General features: G+C 38.8%; 1 protein-coding gene across 8 annotated transcripts in view; it reads right to left on the bottom strand.

Moving 5' to 3' along the window:
• The window catches only part of RPS6KC1 (ribosomal protein S6 kinase C1), a 94911-nt gene extending 76605 nt beyond the window's left edge, over positions 1 to 18306 (bottom strand). For 5 of the 8 annotated variants that reach the window (XM_087963742.1, XM_026682809.2, XM_087963751.1 and 2 more), the window contains exons 1-3: positions 18095 to 18306; positions 10818 to 10853; positions 2898 to 3018 (exon numbers count right to left, since the gene is read on the bottom strand). In XM_087963742.1, the coding sequence (XP_087819868.1) occupies positions 2898 to 3018; positions 10818 to 10853; positions 18095 to 18199 (262 nt within the window). In that variant the 5' untranslated portion in view covers positions 18200 to 18306. The remainder of the gene's footprint in view (positions 1 to 2897; positions 3019 to 10817; positions 10854 to 18094) is intronic. The other 3 variants (XM_087963768.1, XM_026682815.2, XM_087963784.1) reach the window with 1 other exon arrangement.
• Positions 18307 to 20863: the final 2557 nt, after the last annotated feature.

Genomic DNA, 20863 nt, shown 5'->3' with positions numbered 1-20863 from the left:
CATTTTCCTGGAGTGATTAATGTCAAACAAGTAAAGACTCTTTCACACACAGAAGCACCCTCACAACAAAACACATTTTACAGGCACACAAAGGTACTTCTTCCTCTTTCCAATGTAAACAGCAAAAAATAAAGAAAAACAGAATGAAGATATAGCAAGAAGAACAGGTGGCTGCAGCAGAAACAGAATGAAGACAAAGGGGAAATTTGAGGAGGAGCTATGAAAACAAAAATTAGCTAGAGGGAGAACAAAACAAAAGAATACAACCTCTGCTTAGGCATTACAGTTTAACAAGGCAATTTAACTAGCCAAGCAGTCCTCAGATAATGATATTCAGGCTTATGTGAATATCAGGTTTTTCAGCAGAGATAACTGCAGACATCACACTCTGACCCAACTGTTTGTTTTCAACAGTTCCTTATATTTATGTCAGGAATATAAGACAAATTATGATTTGGAACTGATCATGACTAAGAAAATGGTTTATATATACCGTATTTGCCGGCGTATAAGACGACCCGGCGTATAAGACGACCCCCACCACCACCGGAAACGCCCTCCAGAAATCCCGGGCTGCAGCGGCAGGGCAGAGTGCCAGGGGCCGTGGGAAGAGCAGTAAGGCTGCAGCCTCGGGCGGAGCGAGGCGAGCGGGATGAGCGGAAGCGACGCAGGGGATCCAGGAAGCCAGAGGCGCCTTCGCTGCGCCCAACAAGCCTCCGAAAGCCGGCAGTGGATATACCGGCGCATAAGACGACCCCCACTTGGAGGCATGTTTTTCGGGGCAAAAAGTCATCTTATACGCCGGCAAATACGGTAAATTAACACTGGCCCACAATTAGATCCAGAATCAGGAATGGAAATCTGTACAAATGAGATTTATACAGTAACAAGTTATCTTGACATTCTAATTGTAATTAGAATGTAGACTTCCGGTGATGTCTTCCTCGCTGACAGACCGGAGACCGCAATCATCCGTGGCTTTGATCTGTGCTCTCCCATCGGAGGGCCCCGATCACCTGCATTTGGGGCCAGAACCACCCTGTAGGGATGATGAAGAAAGGGGAGAGCGCCAGCTGAATCGAGGGGAGCCGCATCTCCCCTCCTTGGCTAGGCATACTCCCCTCTGAAGACAGCTCTAGCGGTGATCAAATATGGCCACCCTGACAAGAAGAGCTAACCAGGACAAGATTGTGCAGGAGCAGTGAAGAAGAGGACAGCATGAAAATCGGGCTAATCAGGTGCAACATTTAAACACAAGGTACCCCGGAATTAAAATTTTAAGGAATTTTTAAGAGAAATAATCAAAGCAGCGGCCAGAGAAAGTGAAGAAAAAAAATTTGACAGCTGAAAGTGGCTCTGAACTTTGAAAGGAAGAAGCCAGAAGAAGATATCTGTTTAAATTGGATAAATATATGATCTTGATACTAAATATGCATAACTAAAGCTGAATTTGAACATGTCAAAGAAAAAACAAAAAAACATTAATTGATATTTGGACTTATTGGAATTTTGAATTTTAAAAGCCTTAAATAGAGAGAAAACGCGGGGGGAGAGTGGAATTCGGACATAACAGAGAGTGCCATCTATGGTAAAATAAATTATTTGTGACTCTATAACCTGGCTCTCTTAAAAGTTGGATCTGATACAAAGCAAGTGAAATTTTGTTACAATAAAATAGAGACCCTGGAAAGTGAAAGTGGAATATTGAACATTAAAACAAAGAAAGAAGCAGGAAGAAACTATTTTGGGATTGTTTGGTGATCTTGGCATAAACTTAAATTTATGGATAGTGGACTATTTGATGAATCTGGGCAAACCTAAAGAGGAATTAATAAAATGTGATTGTTGGAAATAAATTCTATAGACATTGGTTGAATCCAAGTACTGGACAGAAGTGTTTAAAAGTGGCAGAACTTTTTTTTACACAGAGATAAATGGAATAAATGTGAAAAAAGAGAAATTATGATAAGTTTATTAACTATGTTTAGTTAATGTATAGAATATAGTTGAAATGAATTATGAGGATTGTTATAATGGAATTAATATCAGTTTTTATGATGAATTGAATAGATTAATTTTTCTTTTTGAAATTATAAATGTTTCCGATGTAACTGAAGGGGAAAGTACCATGCAGAATCTGACTTAAAAGGTATATATGTTATGTAGTTGCTAGGAGATTATTGTTATTAATTTTAAGGTGATAATTAAAAAGTTAAATGATTACTGGGATTTAAAGGGGAACTAATTAAATGATATATAAGGTATAGGGGTGGCACACTCTAATTGGTAATTGTGGGGGAAACATTTTTGAAATGTTTGAATTGAGATGGAATTTTTGAAATGATGAAATAAGAATATGCAATGAAATTGCAAACCTGACAGATAAAAGTATAAAGTACAATGGATATGAAGATAGGAGAATTATTTAAAATTAAAAGAAATGGGTTATGAATTGAAAATTTATAAAATAAGCTTGAGGAAAGTATTTGAGAAAAATAATAGAAAATATGTAAAGTAATGGTAAGATATGAAATTAAATGTGAAAGATGAATATGTAATCAAAGTCATGTTTGTATGGAAATGTGAAAACCTGGAATCATGCTGTTCACTAAAAAAGATGTTTTTAAAATGTGGAAAACTGAAATAAAACTTTTTATTAAAAAAAAAAAAAAGAATCTATAATGAGATATACAATGGATATCTAATACATATAGGACATATTATTACTTTGTGCCCAAGTCAGCCTGGCTCTTGATCCTTGTGGACAAGTCCCTTGCAGTTTTCTTGGGAACATTTTTCAGAAGTGGTTTGCCATTGCTTGGCAATCCAATTATTCTATTTCACGATGAACAAAAATATATTCCCAAATTATTTAATGATTTGAAAAAGATGCTTACCAAATACTATTGCTTTAGCAAAAGGAGGAAACAATTCTGTATGCCTGAATAAGTGCTTATGAATCTGCCAGAGTTCTTTGTGCAATTTCTTAAAGTCACTGTATCTCTTCCAAACGACTATCTGAAGCAAAATAAAACAAAACAGAAAACAAAAACACCCATGAGGCAATTAGTCCTTCTAATAAAGCATTTATAAAAATTACAAAATAGCAGAAACCATTACAGCCACAAAAATATTAGCCAGCAATATAAACCTAGATTTTGCTGTGATATCCTTTTTCCTTCCCTCCCTTTTTCTACTTAAAGAACAGATCTACTAAGACGTATCAAGTAAGAATTTTAATCCAGGAAATCACTTAATACTTAGTTTTGTTCATAAATTAATGGAGAGAATTCTAATTGAATTCTTACCTAATAATGTATTTAAATTCAGTTTAGTCATGTAAAATATATATTTTAATGTACTGTTTCAGCCCATTTTAAATCTGTAAATAACTGCACAAAAATAGTAAGGTTAAAAAAAAGGTTAAAGTTTCCTTTGTCCAGTTGTGTCTGACTTAAGGGGAGCAATGCTCAGAGCTGTTTTCCTAGCCGAGGGAGCCAGTCTGAAAACAGTTCTATGATCATGTGGCTATATGTCGAGGCACACAGAATGCTGTTACAGTCCCACCGAAGTGGTACCTATTTATCTCCTTGCATTTGCGTGCTTTTGAACTTCTAGGTTGAGAGGGAGCTGGGGCAAAAATGGGAGTTTGCCCATCATGCAGTAAGCATGAATTCATATTCATATCCCCACTCTCTCTCCCTCTCCTTCCCTTTCTCTCTCTCTCTCTCTCTTACTCTCTTTTGCAAAGCTACTCACATAACCCTATTTCTTTTCTGCAACCTATCGTTATGTTTTCCAATGGATTTATTTGTTGTAAAAATCCAGTGCCAGCCTGGAATTCTTAACTGTTTCTTAAGAATTGCTTTTTCTTGTTAGGGGCACCAAGATCCCATATACCCCATATTGTACACCTACATTTGCACAAACACAAGTTATTAAAAAGATAACATTATTCAGAATGTATAAATTCAAAGGCATATATAGCCATTCCACCATTCCCTTTTGGAATAAGTAACACAGAATGCAGGAAAGAAGTAGGAAATGGGAAACCACAGAAATTAGAGTTATGAAATAAAAAAAAGAAAGGTATCGTAGTTAAAATTAGTACACAGTAACACCATTCTCTTATTATATTTCTGCATACCTTTCTAGTCTTGCACATCATCCTTGTTTCCACCACCACTTTACATACTACATTTTAAATTTCTTATCCCTCTGTTCTTGGACATCTCATCAACTCCATTCAACCCTTCCTTTCTCAATCTTTCCCTTCCTCCTATCCAAGTCACTCTTCTTTTACACTTGTCTGTATTTCAACCCTTTCCCATTCTCCCCCCCATACAGATAGTCCTGTTTAACAACCATTCTCAGCTGCGGCGATAAACGCAATATTACAACCTATCCTCCCATTTACAACTTTTGCAGGTCTGTAAAGCAAAGCAAAGCTGAGATAAGATCACAAGCATAGTCACAGTTTCACTTAATGATGCCTAGCTTAATAACGAAGTTCCAATTGTGGTCATTAAATGAGGACTACCTGTATATGACCAAAGCAACTTTGTATATTTCTTTCATTCTGGTCAATCACTTTTGCATTCAATCCACATTCATTCAGCACCCATGTTATTATTTACACGTTCTGTTAAGTCCTCAATTCCCATTGCCTTCAAACTACTTTTTGCCATGATGTACTTAAGTCTCTCTGCCCTATAGTAGAGTGGACAGAAGTACACTCCTCAACCCTTTTCATTTCTTTTGGCAAACATTTATCCCTAACAGCAGACCACAACTGCCTATTATCTTTCTACAAACATTTTGCATATTTTAATGTTTTTCTATTTTAACCTAGTGCCCCTGTTGTTCACCACTCAGTACTGAACTATTTTTTAATATATCTATAGCATATGTAAGAATTAAACATTATTCCAGATATTGGTGCTCAAAGATTTTATTCAGTACAGATTTAGAAGTGACAGTCCTAATTTGCATCTTCCAGATAAAAATTCCGATCAGAAAGAATAAGAAACACTCTTGGCAATTCTGTCTTTCTTCTGTTTCTCTGATGCTGTTTCCAACTCCATGAAATGTTAAAACGCTAAAAGAACATGATTGTATATCATGTATTTTACTGCTGTATAAAATATTTTCCTAGCCTTAGAACTTTTTATACATAGTTATACAGTGTGCAACTAGGAAAAAGACCTGCCAAGCTCAACAGAAACATCTATGCCTATTTGCTCAAAAGAAAGACAAAAAAGGTTAAAAAATTATTTAAAGCTTTTGGGCTAGGCTAGATTTTTTTTATAATAACACCAAAGTGCTGTTTATAATTGTAAACATTAAACTTGTTTTTAAAAAAGTTAAAATAAATAAGTAGCCAGAAGACATAAGTTTCCAGTTTCGGCCTTATGCAGAGTCTATAAGTTATCTGTTTGCCAGTATCAAATGATATTAACCAATTATCATATTTGCCAAACCAAATGAAATATCTCCACTGAAGAACAAGCCAGGAAGTGTTTTTGAATATATATTTTTTAAAAACACTACTAAATTCAACATGAATATATAGGCCAACTAGATCTAACAAGGCAAATCATTCTAAAAATCTAGATGAAGTAGCATCATATAATACAGATAAATAATGTATTATCTTACATTAAGTTACATGAACTTGAAAGGCTAGAGTTTGTGGCATTGATATATTTTTGATATTATTGCACATACTATATTTTTAGAGTTGGAAGGACTGAAACCATAAAAGTACTTTAAATAAACAAATAAGTAAATAAGCAAGCAAGCATGGAGATAGTTGGGGGAATATGTTGTAAGGGCCTTGTACTCCTTGCAACGGTCAAATGGTCAATTTCTCCTCTCCAGCCCTCTTCAGGGTGGGATGAGTATAAGACTTTCCTTATACCCCATCCCATTCTCTCACTCAGGAGGTGGGCTATAAGCCTCTTCCATATTCCTCCCTTCTTCCACCTAACCATCCTCTGCTCATATCCTCTTCCATTTCCTATCCAATCACAGACCCCACAATTTTTCCATATACTCCGAGCAATCTTTCCTGCTCCTCTTTTTCCACCGCAACTCCAATCTGTAGCATTCTTTCCATCTTCATCTTCCCCACTCTTGTCTCCAACAGTCTTTAATCTAATTTTCTCCAAAGATTCCTCCAACTCTAATCTGTAGCACAGTCCTTTAGTCGAATTTTCTTCTAGTTCCTTCTCTTTCTGTTTCACAGTATATGGAGTTTTAATTCTTCCCTTCTAAGTTCTGATTCTGAGGAAGATTCTGATCATCAGGGCTGAATTTATCACTGGGATTGGTAAACACCCTACCTGCAAGAAGATGTTCTTTCAACTCTTTGAATGTTGGGAGGTTGCTGATGAAATTCACTGACACTGCAATGGAGGAAAAATGTGTCCTCTACTGCAGTGGCCCCCAACCTTTTTTGTGCCACGGCCTGGTACCGGCATCACAAAATGATCCACGGCCCGGTACCGGCATCAGCACGTATGACCAAGGCAAGGCAAGCCGAGCGACCGGCCAGCCAGCCGTCCCCCGCTTCTCCCCACCTTCAACTCCTCCTTTGTACCTTTTTTGTGCTTTCTTAATCTCCTCCGCCATCGGGACGGCTCTTCGTTCGAAGCTGCACCCCCCCCTTCGATGAAACTAAGGCGCGAGGATTCCTTCAGGACCCAAACGCTGCTTTCCAACCGGAAAAGCTCAGCCGGAAGCACTTTCTCATCGAAACAAGATGGCGGCGCCCAGCAAACCGGCGGCCCGGTAGAAAATGATCCACGGACCGGTACCGGTCCGGGCCCCGGTGGTTGGGGGCCACTGCTCTACTGTATCTTGTCTTAACAGACTAGCCTTCTCTGAGATCAGAAGCTAAGCTCGGTTGGACAAGGAATATCAGACTGTACCCTAAAATGACAGGTTGAAGAGTCATCCTAAAAGAAGCAATACATGCTATGTCCATACTACTGCCAAATAAATTACATATACAGTATATGTGTATACAAGAGACTTTATTTTTTCAGTCTCCACACTACATACACATTAAACACTCTCCCTTAATATTATTTAAAAATAAGATAAGATTACCTGATTTACAATTAACACAACAAGGGATAAATCTCAGCTTTTGTTGGAATTGCAACTGTGAGGAAAATGATTAAACTTTCCTAACTTACATATTGGAATGATAATTAAATATAAATGGATTCTTTTTAAAAACAAAAAACAAAATGGCACTTCATGCTATGCACTTAACACAATGAGCAACAGCCCTCATCTTTGCCTTCAGCTTATCTTAGTCAAACAGAACATCTTCAATTGAACTTGCTACAATCAATTCTATCATCATATTCCTTCCAAGTTTATTTGTCTTTTTTTATGAGGACTCCAAATTCTTCCTTTGCTTGATTTCTAATTCCTTGTCTCCTAGTCAACTCATTTTCTTCTTAACTGGAACTTACTATATAGTTGTGATTCTTTGTGCCTGACAAAGCCAACTGTACAGGAATATAGACTACAGGTGAAACTCGAAAAATTAGAATATCGTGCAAAAGTTCATTTATTTCTGTAATGCAACTTAAAAGGTAAACTTAATATATGAGATAGACTCATTACATGCAAAGCAAGATAGTTCAAGCCGTGATTTGCCATAATTGAGATGATTATGGCTTACAGCTCATTAAAACCCCAAATCCACAATCTCAGAAAATTAGAATATTGTGAAAAGATTCAATATTCTAGGCTCAAAGTATCCCACTCTAATCAGCTGATTAAGCCATAACACCTGCAAAGGGTTCCTGAGCCCTTAAATGGTCTCTCAGTCTGATTCAGTAGGAAACACAATCATGGGAAAGACTGCTGACCTGACAATTGTGCAGAAAACCATCACTGACACCCTCCATACGGAGGGAAAGCCTCAAAAGGTAATTGCAAAAGAAGTTGGATGTTCCCAAAGTGCTGTATCAAAGCACATTAATAGAAAGTTATGCGGAAGGGAAAAGGGAGGACCACAGCCTGGAGAGGATTGTCAGGAAAAGGCCATTCAAAAGTGTTGGGGACTTTCACAAGGAGTGGACTGAGGCTGGAGTCAGTGCATCAAGAGCTGCCACACAGAGACAGATCCTGGACATGGGGTTCAAATGTCGTATTCCTCTTGTCAAGCCGCTCCTGAACAATAAACAACGTCAGAAGCATCTTACCTGGGCTAAAGAAAAACAGAACTGGTCTGTTGCTCAGTGGTCCAAAGTCCTCTTTGCTGATGAGAGCAACTTTTGCATCTCATTTGGAAATCAAGGACCCAGAGTCTGGAGGAAGAATGGAGAGGCACACACTGCAAGATGCTTGAAGTCCAGTGTGCAGTTTCCACAGTCTGTGTGGATTTGGGGAGCCATGTCATCTGCTGGTGTTGGTCCACTGTGCTTCATTAAGTCCAGGGTCAATGCAGCTGTCTACCAGCAGATTTTGGAGCACTTCATGCTTCCTTCCGCAGACGAGCTTTATGGGGATGCTGACTTCATTTTCCAGCAGGACTTGGCACCTGCCCACACTGCCAAAAGCACCAAAACCTGGTTCAATAACCATGGGATTACTGTGCTTGACTGGCCAGCAAACTCACCTGACCTGAACCCCATAGAGAATCTATGGGGCATTGCCAAAAGAAAGATGAGAGATATGAGACTGAACAATGCAGAAGAGCTGAAGGCCGCTATTGAAGCATCCTGGTCTTCCATAACACCTCAGCAGTGCCACAGGCTGATAGCTTCCATGCCACGCCGCATTGAGGCAGTAATTGCTGCAAAGGGGGCCCAAAACAAGTACTGAGTACATATGCATGCTTATACTTTTCAGAGGTCTGATATTGTTCTATGTACAATCCTTGTTTTATTGATTGCATGTAATATTCTAATTTTTTGAGACGGTGGATTTGCGGTTTTCATGAGCTGTAAGCCATAATCATCACAATTATGACAAATCGTGGCTTGAACTATCTTGCTTTGCATTTAATGAGTCTATCTCATATATTAGGTTCAACTTTTAAGTTGCATTACTGAAATAAATGAACTTTTGCACGATATTCTAATTTTTCGAGTTTCACCTGTAGAATACAGAAGAACAGAGTTGGCAGGGACTTTGGAAGTCTTTAGTCCAACCCCCTGATACAACATTCCGTGCAAATGGCTACCCAATTTCTTCTTAAAAACCTCCAGTGATGAAGCTACCACAATTTCTGGAGGCAAACCATTCCACTCATTAACTGTTCTCACTGTCAGGAAATTACTCCTTAGGTCTAGGTTGGTTCTCTCCTTGGTAAGTCTCTAAGACTTTTTGTCTTGCCCTCAAATGCTTTGGAGAATAGGTTGAGCCCCTCTTTTTGTGACATCTGCTGAAACTATATACATAAAATGTGTCCAGACAATTCAGGAAACCTGCTGGGCACATTATTCACATAACAGGATAAAAGTCTCTCCCCCTTCGATATGGAACTGCAGAAGGAATATTTTTTCATTTTGTCCATTTCATTTGTTCATTTGAGCCAAAGCTTAGAAGAATTTTCTAAACTTCCTCAGTATTTTACAAATAAATCTTTGTCAAAATACATTCACTATAGTGTGCTGGTCTTTGATCATAAAAAGATTTAATTTGAACATATATCAGAATGATATTCAGGGATGACAAACTGTATACTGATTAAATGTTGGGCTTTCAGGGAGAATCTGAGCTATGATTAACATTCTAGCTCTCCATTCCCTCCTCCCAGCCCAACCACTATGGACAGTGGTGGCATTCAAAAATTTTTACTACTGATTCTGTGGGCGTGGCTTGGTGGGCGTGGTGTGGCTTGGTGGGCGTGGCAGGGGAAAGATACTGCAAAATATCCATTCTCTCCCCACCCCACTAATCTGCTTTCCAGCTCGGTTCTCCTGCACAGGGCAACAAAAAAAGACCCAGCTGATCAGCTGGGACTCAGGAGGCAGAGAATAGATGGGGGCGGTCCAGTCAGAGATAGTATTCCGAACTACTCAAAATTTCCGCTACCAGTTCTCCGAGCTCCTCAAAATTTCTGCTACCAGTTCTCCAGAACTGGTCAGAACCTACCACCTCTGACTATTGAAAACCCTCAGGAATACATATCACCAATTTCACCAACCTTTAGCTGTGGAACCAAAGAGGCTGCTGTGGGCTGTCTTATTCTGTTCTTTTTATGAATGTTTTCAGAGTTATCATAATTGCCTTCATCACTCTGCTTTCTTTGCTATCAACCCCATTTTACTTTCTCCTTAGGAACACATACTGGTTCAGAAATAAGCACACTGCATTAGTCACTGAATGCATATTTGTAAAGGGGCCAAAATCAATGCCTTCCAGTCAGTTAAAAAGGTCAGGAAACGGGATAAGAATGACCTCTACCTGGGAGTCTGACACCAGAGAAGATAAATACTGGGCTGTATGATCTGAGAGTCTGGTCTAGAATAAGGAACTTTTTTAAATTTCCTTCATTCTTTATCAAAACTGTTTTGTATTCCTTTCCTCTCATCTTGTAACACCTTAAAATTCCTAACACTCTGCAGTCTCTCAAATCATATTTCTGCATTTATTTTAAAATACCAGTACATATCTCAACTTGACAGTGCATTGTTATTACTTGAAGGCAGCTACTGAGACTTTCTTATGGTGTGGGTGGATGATGGCATTATCATGCAGATGCTGAGACATATATCTCCTGATAAGAGGTCAATGTTACTTTTAAAAGGACAAACTTTAAAAAATGTGAACAAAAGAGCCTTCATTACCTCTTGAACATCTTCTGGATTTTTTCGTGAAACAATCTGAAAAACAAAAAGCAAGGTCTTTTTAGTGCTCAAGGCTTTTAAAAGGATAAAAAATAACAAATGAAATAATACTGTTAACACAGACTGAACTAGGAAATCTGTTTTGTTGTGGAACCCTTGACGCTCTGTGAGTTTAGTTGTACGTTTGCAGATGTTTCATTAACTAATTAGGTAACATCATCAATGTGAGAAAGTGTGGATGTTACATGCACTCCCAGATCCGATTTATGGTCACTCACTCACACAATGACAGCCCTGGTCAATAACCAGGAAACAATTAAACAATTACCTCAGATCACTTTCAACCAAACACTGAGGCAGAATTCACAAGTGATCCAGTGAATTTAAAATAACAGCAAAATTTACTGGTTACAATGTACATTTTCTCTTTTTCACATGCACATACATACCCCCTCCAGGTTCTTCACAACTAGACTACCAGGCACTAGATACTGGGATGGAAGCCACCACGTCTAGATCCAAAGCAATTCAAAGTCTTTAGGGCAGACTTTAGAATGCCTTTAGTCTCTCAAAGTCCTTACTTTATTGATTCACAAGACTCACAGCTACTCTGTCCTTGTTATAACAGGGCACTCAAACTCGTGGTCCGCGGGTTGGATGCGTCCTGGCCACGCCCATGCCCGGTTTAGTGAAGGGGGTGGGAAAGTTGTGATATGTCACATGACGACACTGTGATGACACAAGTTTGACATCCCTGAATTATAAGGATGATGATGGAGGACAAGGATCAAGGAGGATGGAGGAAGAGGAAGTGGAGGGGGGATTTCCATGTGCTCAAGCCCAGTTTTTTTTTTTTGTCTTTTCCTTTGTTTTCTCAAGGACTTGTTCCTTCTTAACTACCTCCCCCAATGAAACCTTTAAACATTTAATCTTTAAATATGGCAATTTCAGCCTAGCCTTACACATTTCTCCCTTTGGCATTGAGTTGCCACCAAACAGGGCTCGCTAATCACCCAGAGCATTACAAGGGTTTTTTTTTAATGTATTCTTGACAATAGGTTTGCTCTCCAATTGGCATAGACATACAATATTTCAGAAAAATAGATTTAACACATTGAAAAATTGAGGAAATTAATATGGAGGAAAACAATACAAATAGCAAGGTTACGATAGGTCTCATTTATGTTGAGGTGATAGGCTTACCTGTGTGGGAGACAGGGCATATTATTTAACACCATATAGAAAAACCCTATGGCAGAATCCCTCGCCCTCCCCCCCGCCCATGCTCTCACAACAAAAAGAAATATTTAGCTAAAAATAAAGAGGGAGAGGCATAGCAGATACTATGACGTTTCCACAGATAAAAACAGGAGCGTTGGAGGACAGTGGATATTTACCGGTATTATTCCCAAACTTAGTGAAATATTGACTCCTACTGGTTGCATCTAAAAAATTTAGAGTGATTCTCTTCTAGTTTGTCCATGGTTTTGGTTCTGGAAAGGATCTAAAGTGAAAAAACGCATTCCCTCCCATGAGTTATTAGTAAAATATTTTAAAGCAGTAATATCTTTTAAACTTGAGGGTATACCAAAGAAACAGAGCGATGTGACCTTCCCACCATAAATAGTCACTTATGAAATGATGGGGGAGGGGGGAACAAAAGAGGGATTGAAGACAAAAGGAATCAAGCATTTAAACAGACTTAATTTGAGAGTGGTATTAGTATCTGTTTATGTTCAGGTACACTAAGTGGGGTGAAATTACATCAACTGTGTGTGGTTCCTTCCACCGTGATCCCAGGGCTGCCAAACCCATTTCCCCATCAAGATTATCTAGCAGAGCTGTCACCTGGGAGCCCAGGCAGTAACAAAGCATCTGTTTGTTAGTCATCTCCAGATTTCCTCAAGGGATAACTAATCACTGGAATAAAATATTCAGAGGATCAAATCCATGCATCCCACCTCAATACCAATAAAAACATTGGTGGAAGCATTACTGACAACTACATTATGAAGAATATAAGAAGCTACAGGTTCTAAAGAATATCAGAGGGTCTATAAAGGTAAACCCTACTTCATTATCCTTTTAAAGTCAATAGGCCTTTGGACGGGGATGGTCAACACATGGATTTTCAAAAGATTTCTGACAAAATACCTTTTCAAAATAAACATAATATTCATGAAGCACTATCTTCTTACAAAGCAGTAACTGGTTAAAAAGAAAGAAAGCAAAGAATAAAAACGGACAGTTCTTGCAATGCATGGATCTAAATGGTGAGGACCCAGAGTTCTGTACTGGAACTAGTACATTTTATAATGTTCAATAAAAATTGAGAAAAAGAGGCAGGGGTGACCAATGAGCTATCAATTTTTGTAACAACATCAGATGATTTTACATAATTAAAGTAAAATTTGAAAGATGTCCTAAAGGAGTCTATAAACTTGCAGAATGAGGTTTAAAATGGTAAATGTTGCTCGAAATAAAAGTGTGTCATGTAGTCTTTCTGTCACTGAGGCTTCAAAACCAAAATGTAATCCTATTAACTCTGGGATTAAAAATATTGTTTTATTCCCTTAATCAAACCCTTTTATGATTTGAACACTCACCCACCTCTCGTGTGATGACCCAGGGTGGGATACAAAAGCAACAAAATCACAAAAACAGGTGAAGTCCCTTTAATTCCTTCAACTTGGCTTCAAAGGTCCAATTATCATTGACTGGAGAAAAAATTCCCCCACAAACAGTTGTGAAAAGGAAGAACTTCCGTTCAAACTCAAAATACATATAAATTATAAATAGAAAAAAACAACACAAACCACACTGAAGCAATTAATGAGACAAAGCAGGATAAGGGCTTGAAGACATCCACAGATATTGAAATACACACACTGGGACACCAGAACTCAGATAAGAACTGACAAACTAGAAGTATTTTCACACTTTGCTTCCAGCACTGGCCCATGCACAGTTTGCCCTTTTAAATAGTCCTCACAGCTGCAGCCCTTTCCTCCCCCATAGACCACGTAGACCACGCCGTTCACGTTTCTCCCTTATCCACTCCTCCCTGCGTGCCCTAGGATGAAGAGGAGATGGGCCTGGGTCTTCCTCTGAATGCCCAGCAAACCTGTGCCCTTCCCCAGTTTCCTCCAAAACCTCCGGAACCACACTCCCACTCCCTGTCGGCTGTTCCTCCTCCCTCCCCCCCTCCTCTCTCTCTAAGTCAGATTCTAACAGGGGCATGACATCTCACCTCTGAGATAATGGGATTTCATAGAATATGGTGAAGCTGTAAAACAGCATACCCATTTTAAAAACATTTAAGCAAGAGTTTTTTTACTACTTATCTATTGGCTGTCAATTCTTGTTCTCCCAGGACTAAATGTATATTTATAAATTTGTCATTGTGACAAACTGAAATCACTCTAGAGCTAAGACTCAGAGCTTCCCTCAGACCCATTCTTCCACCCATAACCTTTTATATGTCTCTCTCTCTCTACTCATTTCTCATTCCCTCCTGAATATATACTTGCAGAAGGCACTCCACATTAACAGTCTTTGCATGGCAGTTCTCATATCTAATCATCAAAATGAGATGCATAGAAGGGAAAATCCTGGCTTCACACAACCACTTAAAAAAATCTCAGCTAGCAGTGATTGAAACCAGAAATAGGTCTTATGTTTGTGATGGATTAATATTATGAGAACTTAAGTGGCTGCACTGAAAAAGATAAAATTTCACATTGGAGATGACTAGGAAAGAAATCGGAAATAAAATTGGAATTATCCTGATGCTCTTCTGTAATCTTATGGGATAACACTTGCATTTTTGTGCAGGAAACTACACACAGACACACATACATATACAATTTATTACTTATCTACCTATTATTTATTTATTTGATTTATATCATTAATGACTCTGCCAATAATGATTCCCATTTACTGCTGAACATAACAACTAACGGGGTGCAAACATTTTATGGAAACTCAATTTCCTTCTTGGTAAAAGTGTTAACATCCGTTATTAAATGTTCACATGCATGATAAATTGATGGTTATCAATTCACAAGGTTGAGCATCAAATGCACTATTTACAGCATCTCTGCTCTGAAGAGTGAGAAGTATGCATGTAGATAATATTGTTACATCTTTCCTGTAACACATATTTTCTCTAAGGCATTGCAAGCTTGAGGTGTTAATTACATAGGAGCTATCTAATGCCCAGAGAGCATGATGCAATGTGCATTAGCTTCTGCAAGTCGAAAAAAAGAATCCAACCCATTTTTCTGTTTTCTGTTTAAGCATTTTATAACTGGTAAGGGTATATGTACATTCTGTATGTCTTCTACATTACTGTATGTTTATAAGAATTTAACTTTCAACTGCAAAATAGTTCACTGCTTTATGACACATGACTTGCACTATCTCTTTGTCAATATATACCTATCCCATTTTCTTGTTTTCTCCCCTACTATCCCTTCAAATTATTTTGTAACATCCAAAAAACTCATGAGAAAGATTACACCAAGTTAAGCCAACTCTGTAATTCTTGGAGATAAAAGTATTGCAATTTGTTCTTCTCCATATTGAAATTACCCAAGTTTGGTCAGGAATAGAGAACATTTTGAAATTCGAAGGCATATATTACTAGTTGTTTAGACATACCCATGTTACACACCACATATTTTCACACATAGTCAGATTATCAACAGAACTATTCAATCTTGGGCACAATCTTGAGCACAATCACTGGGAGGAAGTAGAAGTACTTTCTCTTTCCTCCTAGTTATTTTAGTGCAGATCTCTAGCTTTCCCACCTAGCAGCAGTCTTCAATGAGGCATCTTTCCCCCATATAACAACCATGCTCAGAGCAATATAGTTAGATTTTCAATTAGAATTACTAGAGCAGGAACGCAAACAAGGGCAAGGTTTTTCAAATCAGGTTGCACAGAACTGAGGTTCATTCCATAAGCATTTGATGGGATTCCACAAGAGACTAAGGCCAAAAAATATCAAATAACTGTATAAATGTGCGTAAATAAAGTATACTATGCACCTGTTCATTTCTTTTGTTTTCTATCCCTAACCCAACCGAAGTTTCCGAAAGCAAACACAGATAAATTCCAAAACTGAAATGTTCATGGCTTTATTCCACAAATAACCCTCTTTGTAGATAACAGATGGCTTGCAGCCCATTAGTCCAATAAATCAGAGTCTGTAATCATCACACTAACTCCTTCAAACTTTTGCCTTTTGCCTTTTGCAAAGGCAAAAGCCATTTGAAACCAGGCTTATATTCCCTAGAGGGAGGGGCCATTAATTAGCATTCTTACTCCCGAGTCGCCTGTGCTGCTCTTCCATGAATCATCCTGCTCTCACTCACCCAGCACAGGCTTCTCGGGAACGTCCTCCTGATTGCTGCCACAACAATTACCAAGAATTTGTGAGAGTTGCAGGCCAGTACATTTGGAGAGGACTCTTTTAAAGAATGTGAAGCTTTCTGAGCATTCTATAATGCTACATCCATACTATTATTATTATTCTCCTGCAAAGGAATATTCTATAGAACAAAGTCAGGGCAGTTTAGACAGAGAAATGCCATGAGTTAAAATCAAAGAGAAGGCTGCCTGTACTTTCTTCCAAGAAAGCACAAAGTATTTTAAATATTCTTCAACTCAAAAGTCTCTGATAAATGAAAACAATTTAAGATCTCAAATTAATAAAAAGTACTGGGAATACTCTCCCATTTATCATAAACAGAAACTAGCCCAGTACAGTTCTGTCTGCATCATGTTTTTATGCTATTACTCTGTTGCCTTGTCATTACTATTGTTGAATGTCCACATTCAATAAAAACACATTCTTAAAAAAAAGATGGACAAAATTAAGTGGTTATATGAAATAGAAGTACATTAAGGATCTTTAGAACTTTCCTTCAGCAGTAAGGTTATTCCGAGGGTCCAAAATATTTAATAGATACAATATTTAGGTAAGGTCTCGTAATTATGGACAGAGATTGGAAATTCAAAGAGGATCGACTCTCTGAAATAAGATTCCCTGTAATATTCAATGCATTTCTACCAATGTTCAAAATAACCGTGTAGTGATTAACACAGTAGCTTGGGCTGTGTTTTTTAATCCAAACTGGGAATGAGCTTCCAAAAAATATCTGCTGTTTGAAGTATGAATGGGACTGGTTTGATTTGTACACAGAACAAAACCTTCATCCCCTTTAATTATTTTTAATATGATTCTTACACTGAACTCCAGGGAACATGGGCCTTGCAATTTAATCACCTTTTGCCCTTCAAGGTAAATACCCAGAACAATCCATAACCTTCTGTTGCCCTTTGCAAACATACATCAAGTATACACTGGCTGTTGCTCTGGTTCTGTCATCCTACTTGGATGTATGATGACAGCTGCTCCTTCCAATGTAGTCTTGCACAGTGCAAATTTTGACTGCTCTTCTCCCAGTACATTTTTACCAGGGAACACCTGTCACTCCCAATTCTGACAAATCCTTGGTACTTTACCCAAACGTAAGACCTCTTATATGCACTGTGGTTTACCTGAGACAAGCAATATCATTTCTGCACGTATTCTTTGTTCTCTCCTCCCCATTCCACAAAGGAAGGATGGATGTGAGATGAGAGTTACCTTCTTCCATTTTCTACCATAGGGAGATAGGAGATGGAGGGGCATCGCAGTTTCTCATAATCAAGAAAGTTTTTAAGAATACAAACAATAAATATATTTTGTGTGATGGGAAACTTTTATAGAAAGAGGTGGAGATTCTGTGCCGTTTCCCGGTTCACGCTGTAAAAAGACTTGGGTGAGGGATGCTAAAAATAATCTGCTGAGGGGAGGAAGAGAAACACCTTAGCTCAGCAGTAAAAAACCTATGCACTGACTGCAAAGAGCCTCAGGTCCAAATCCTGCTGCCTTCAGCTTTCAAAGACTGCGGACAACAGAACCAGGGAAAGATGCCAGAGGACGGAGCAGCTTGATACACGCGCAAGATGTCTTGGCAAAAGAAACAGCCCTGCGTTCCCTTGGATGTGCCGCACGGAGCTCACCGACGCCTAGTCACAGCTAGGAGCGCCAGGCGGCTTGCTCCCGCCCCGCTACCGGAGATCTAACGCGCAGCTTCAAGGAAACCCAGAACAAGGTTCGGGGATCTTGGAGGGAATCGGCTCCTACGATCGGCTCTGCAACCCCCGACCCTCGGCCATTGAAAATCATCGCTTTCCTGACCTCCTCAAAGGCAACTCACCCTCGCGGTGACCTTATATACCGTGTATCCCCGCGGGTGGCGTTTGGGCTCGGTGACCGTGTAGAATCGGGCCACCTCCCCGCCTCGATTCCGCGGGGAGATCATCCTTGCCCCAGTGGCTGATGGTGCAGCGGCCCTGTCGGAGGTGCCGAGGCTGCCGCTTCCCGGGCGCCAGCTGGGCGCCGCCTCTCAGAGCTGTCAGTCAATCGATCCACTCCCGGGTCAGGCCCTGACTCGAGGCGGAAGCAGCTACGGAAGTACTGTGGCGGTCCCGTTACCCTCGTAGTAATTCAGCCAGCGGCGAAGACCGGTATCTTTTCCCGTTAGTAGCAAGTCGATCCATATTCCACCCACCCACTCTTAGGGGCTGGAGACAAGAAAAAAGGAGCGGAAGGATCCTCGCAACGATGTTAAAATCGAGCAGTAAATGTTGGTGCATAAACAACTGTGGCGCTTTTTTGGTATCAAAATAAATAAATAAATGGAAAAAACCGCTCGGTTTTGCCTGGTATTCCCATTCTGATAGGGAATTCAAGAGTTTAATTCAGTGGGGTTTAGACTCCTTAAGATTTGTTTTCATCGTAGTCCTCGGCGTGCAGTGTAAATGCATCTTTGTGGCATTTTTCTAATTTTTCTAATGTTGCTGTATGCTATTCTGTCTGGGAAGGATGTAAGACAGAATTAAGAGAGAGAAACAGGTTTTTTTCCTACTTAGAAAAAAAATCCACTTAGTAATTTCCAGACAGATGTTACCTTACTTCAGGTGTTGAACCAAAAAAATAATACTGCAGTTTAACTGATTATGCAAAATTGGGCACTTGTTTCAATGACATGTAAGGGAGTTGCAATTATACAAAACACTTGAAATAAGGTAATATAAAAATAAGAAATGAACCCTTATTAGGGAACTTTGCTGAACAGTGGACTGTTGTAGGAATAATGGCAGAATGCAGTTTAACCAGCTATATTCACCAAAGTACAATGAGATGCAAAATAAGCTAAAATTTTCCCCAGGAATCATGTTCCACCACCAATTCAGCCAACCAAATTTCTGGCATTACTAGGGGATCCTGATTAAAAAAATTCAACTCTCCAAAGTAACCAAATTTTGAGTTTTGGAGGGTTTATGTTCAAATCAACTGATAAATTGGGATAATTGGGAAGTAGACTTTCCAAACCATGTTGAGTGGTTCAGTTGTTACATTATCTAACTATATACCATGTGTGTGCATGTGTACATGTACACACACATTATATATTATATGTAGCATTCAAACATTTCCTTTATTTTTTGGACCAGGGCACAGAGGAGAGGAAAATACTGATACAAAACATGGGAAGTAACCACTCCACCAGGCAGACTATTTAAAAGGCAAATGTCTACATACACAAAAGCCCCATCCCCATCTTTGCAGATCCCCATCTCTGCAGAAATAAGCGCCAAGCACTATATAGCATACGCAGCTGGGGGGAAACTTTATACTAGTACTAGTACTAATAGCAGCAAAAACAGTAAAATGTCACTGTCAGTCTGTGCTCCATTCAAAATCCAAGAAAGAAATACTTAGACTCCATAGATTAAAGAATTCTTTTACTGAAAAATGAAGTGGTAGCATCAAGTAGGATTCTGAATCTGAGAATTTAGACGCACAGATCACATATACAAAGTGATGAAGTTGTTCCCACCCCCCATAGTTCAAAAGATTCTTCCAATTAGAAGTTCTGAATATGATCATGTGGACATCTTCAGGTGGTGATGAGGCCTCTATCAGTTGACCTTGGCATATTTTGATAAAGGTTTGCAGCTGCGCAGAGAAAAGAAAGCTAAGCAAGAAATAGAAACCTAAAAGCAGGAATTTATACTCCCCCCCACTCATTTACACAACACAAGAATGTAACACCTCCAGCTCTCTTCCCAGACCATTCCCCCCTCCTCCCCCCCCCTTACTTATGGCAGCCAAAAGATGCAAGGCAGTAGAAAAGATGCAAGATCTTGAAGGCTGACAGTCACAAATTTAATATAAAATTTGTAAGTTGCCCCTGGATCCTGGCTCGAGGTTTTGCTTTATATCAATTTCACAAAAGGATCAATGGATGTTGTTCAATGGTGTTTCATGTGTGCAGAATCCTACACAATGTGCAGATAAGTCATTATAGAATTAGTACAATTAAGATAGCCTCTATCTGTAATTTACTGACAGCCAAATCTCTGAAAATTGTTATATGATGGCAAAATAAATAAAAAATAGAAGTGCAGGATTATAAACGCTAAAAATTTATTACATTAGCTTCTGTGAGTCTTGCTTATACATTCTAGGGACAAATACAGACCAAAACCTTTCTTCATTAATGTGTTGTCATGCTATAACCTGCACAATTAAAATCTATAAATTTGGGTAGGCTATACTGACCAACTTATAAACAAATAGGTTTTTTTTTAAATAAACAACTGCAGATGTATAATTATGGTAATGGGGAAGATCTTTTGTTTGACAATGTCACAATGTGGCTGTATTGCTGCCAAATGTAACACAGAATATACATCTGATGATTTTCTCTGAAGGCTGCTTGTACAGAACAATTGGGATTTGTCTATTACACTAACTACACAACTTGAGATTCTCCTCATTTTAGAATGTGAGATCACCACAATGCTTCTATGTTCTAGGTATAGCAGTCAGTATTTTCATGACAACTTCACTACTGTACTGTATATATTTTAATGAACATTCTTACTGTATTTGGTTTTAAAAGGATAGAATCAATTTT

This window comes from Notechis scutatus, chromosome 1, assembly GCF_049901735.1.
Source record: "Notechis scutatus isolate UNSWTSFEM ecotype Mainland chromosome 1, rNotScu1.2, whole genome shotgun sequence".
NCBI classification, from domain to species: domain Eukaryota; kingdom Metazoa; phylum Chordata; class Lepidosauria; order Squamata; family Elapidae; genus Notechis; species Notechis scutatus.
Note: the sequence above shows the minus strand (reverse complement) of the source record. Positions and strands in the feature narration are given on the sequence as shown.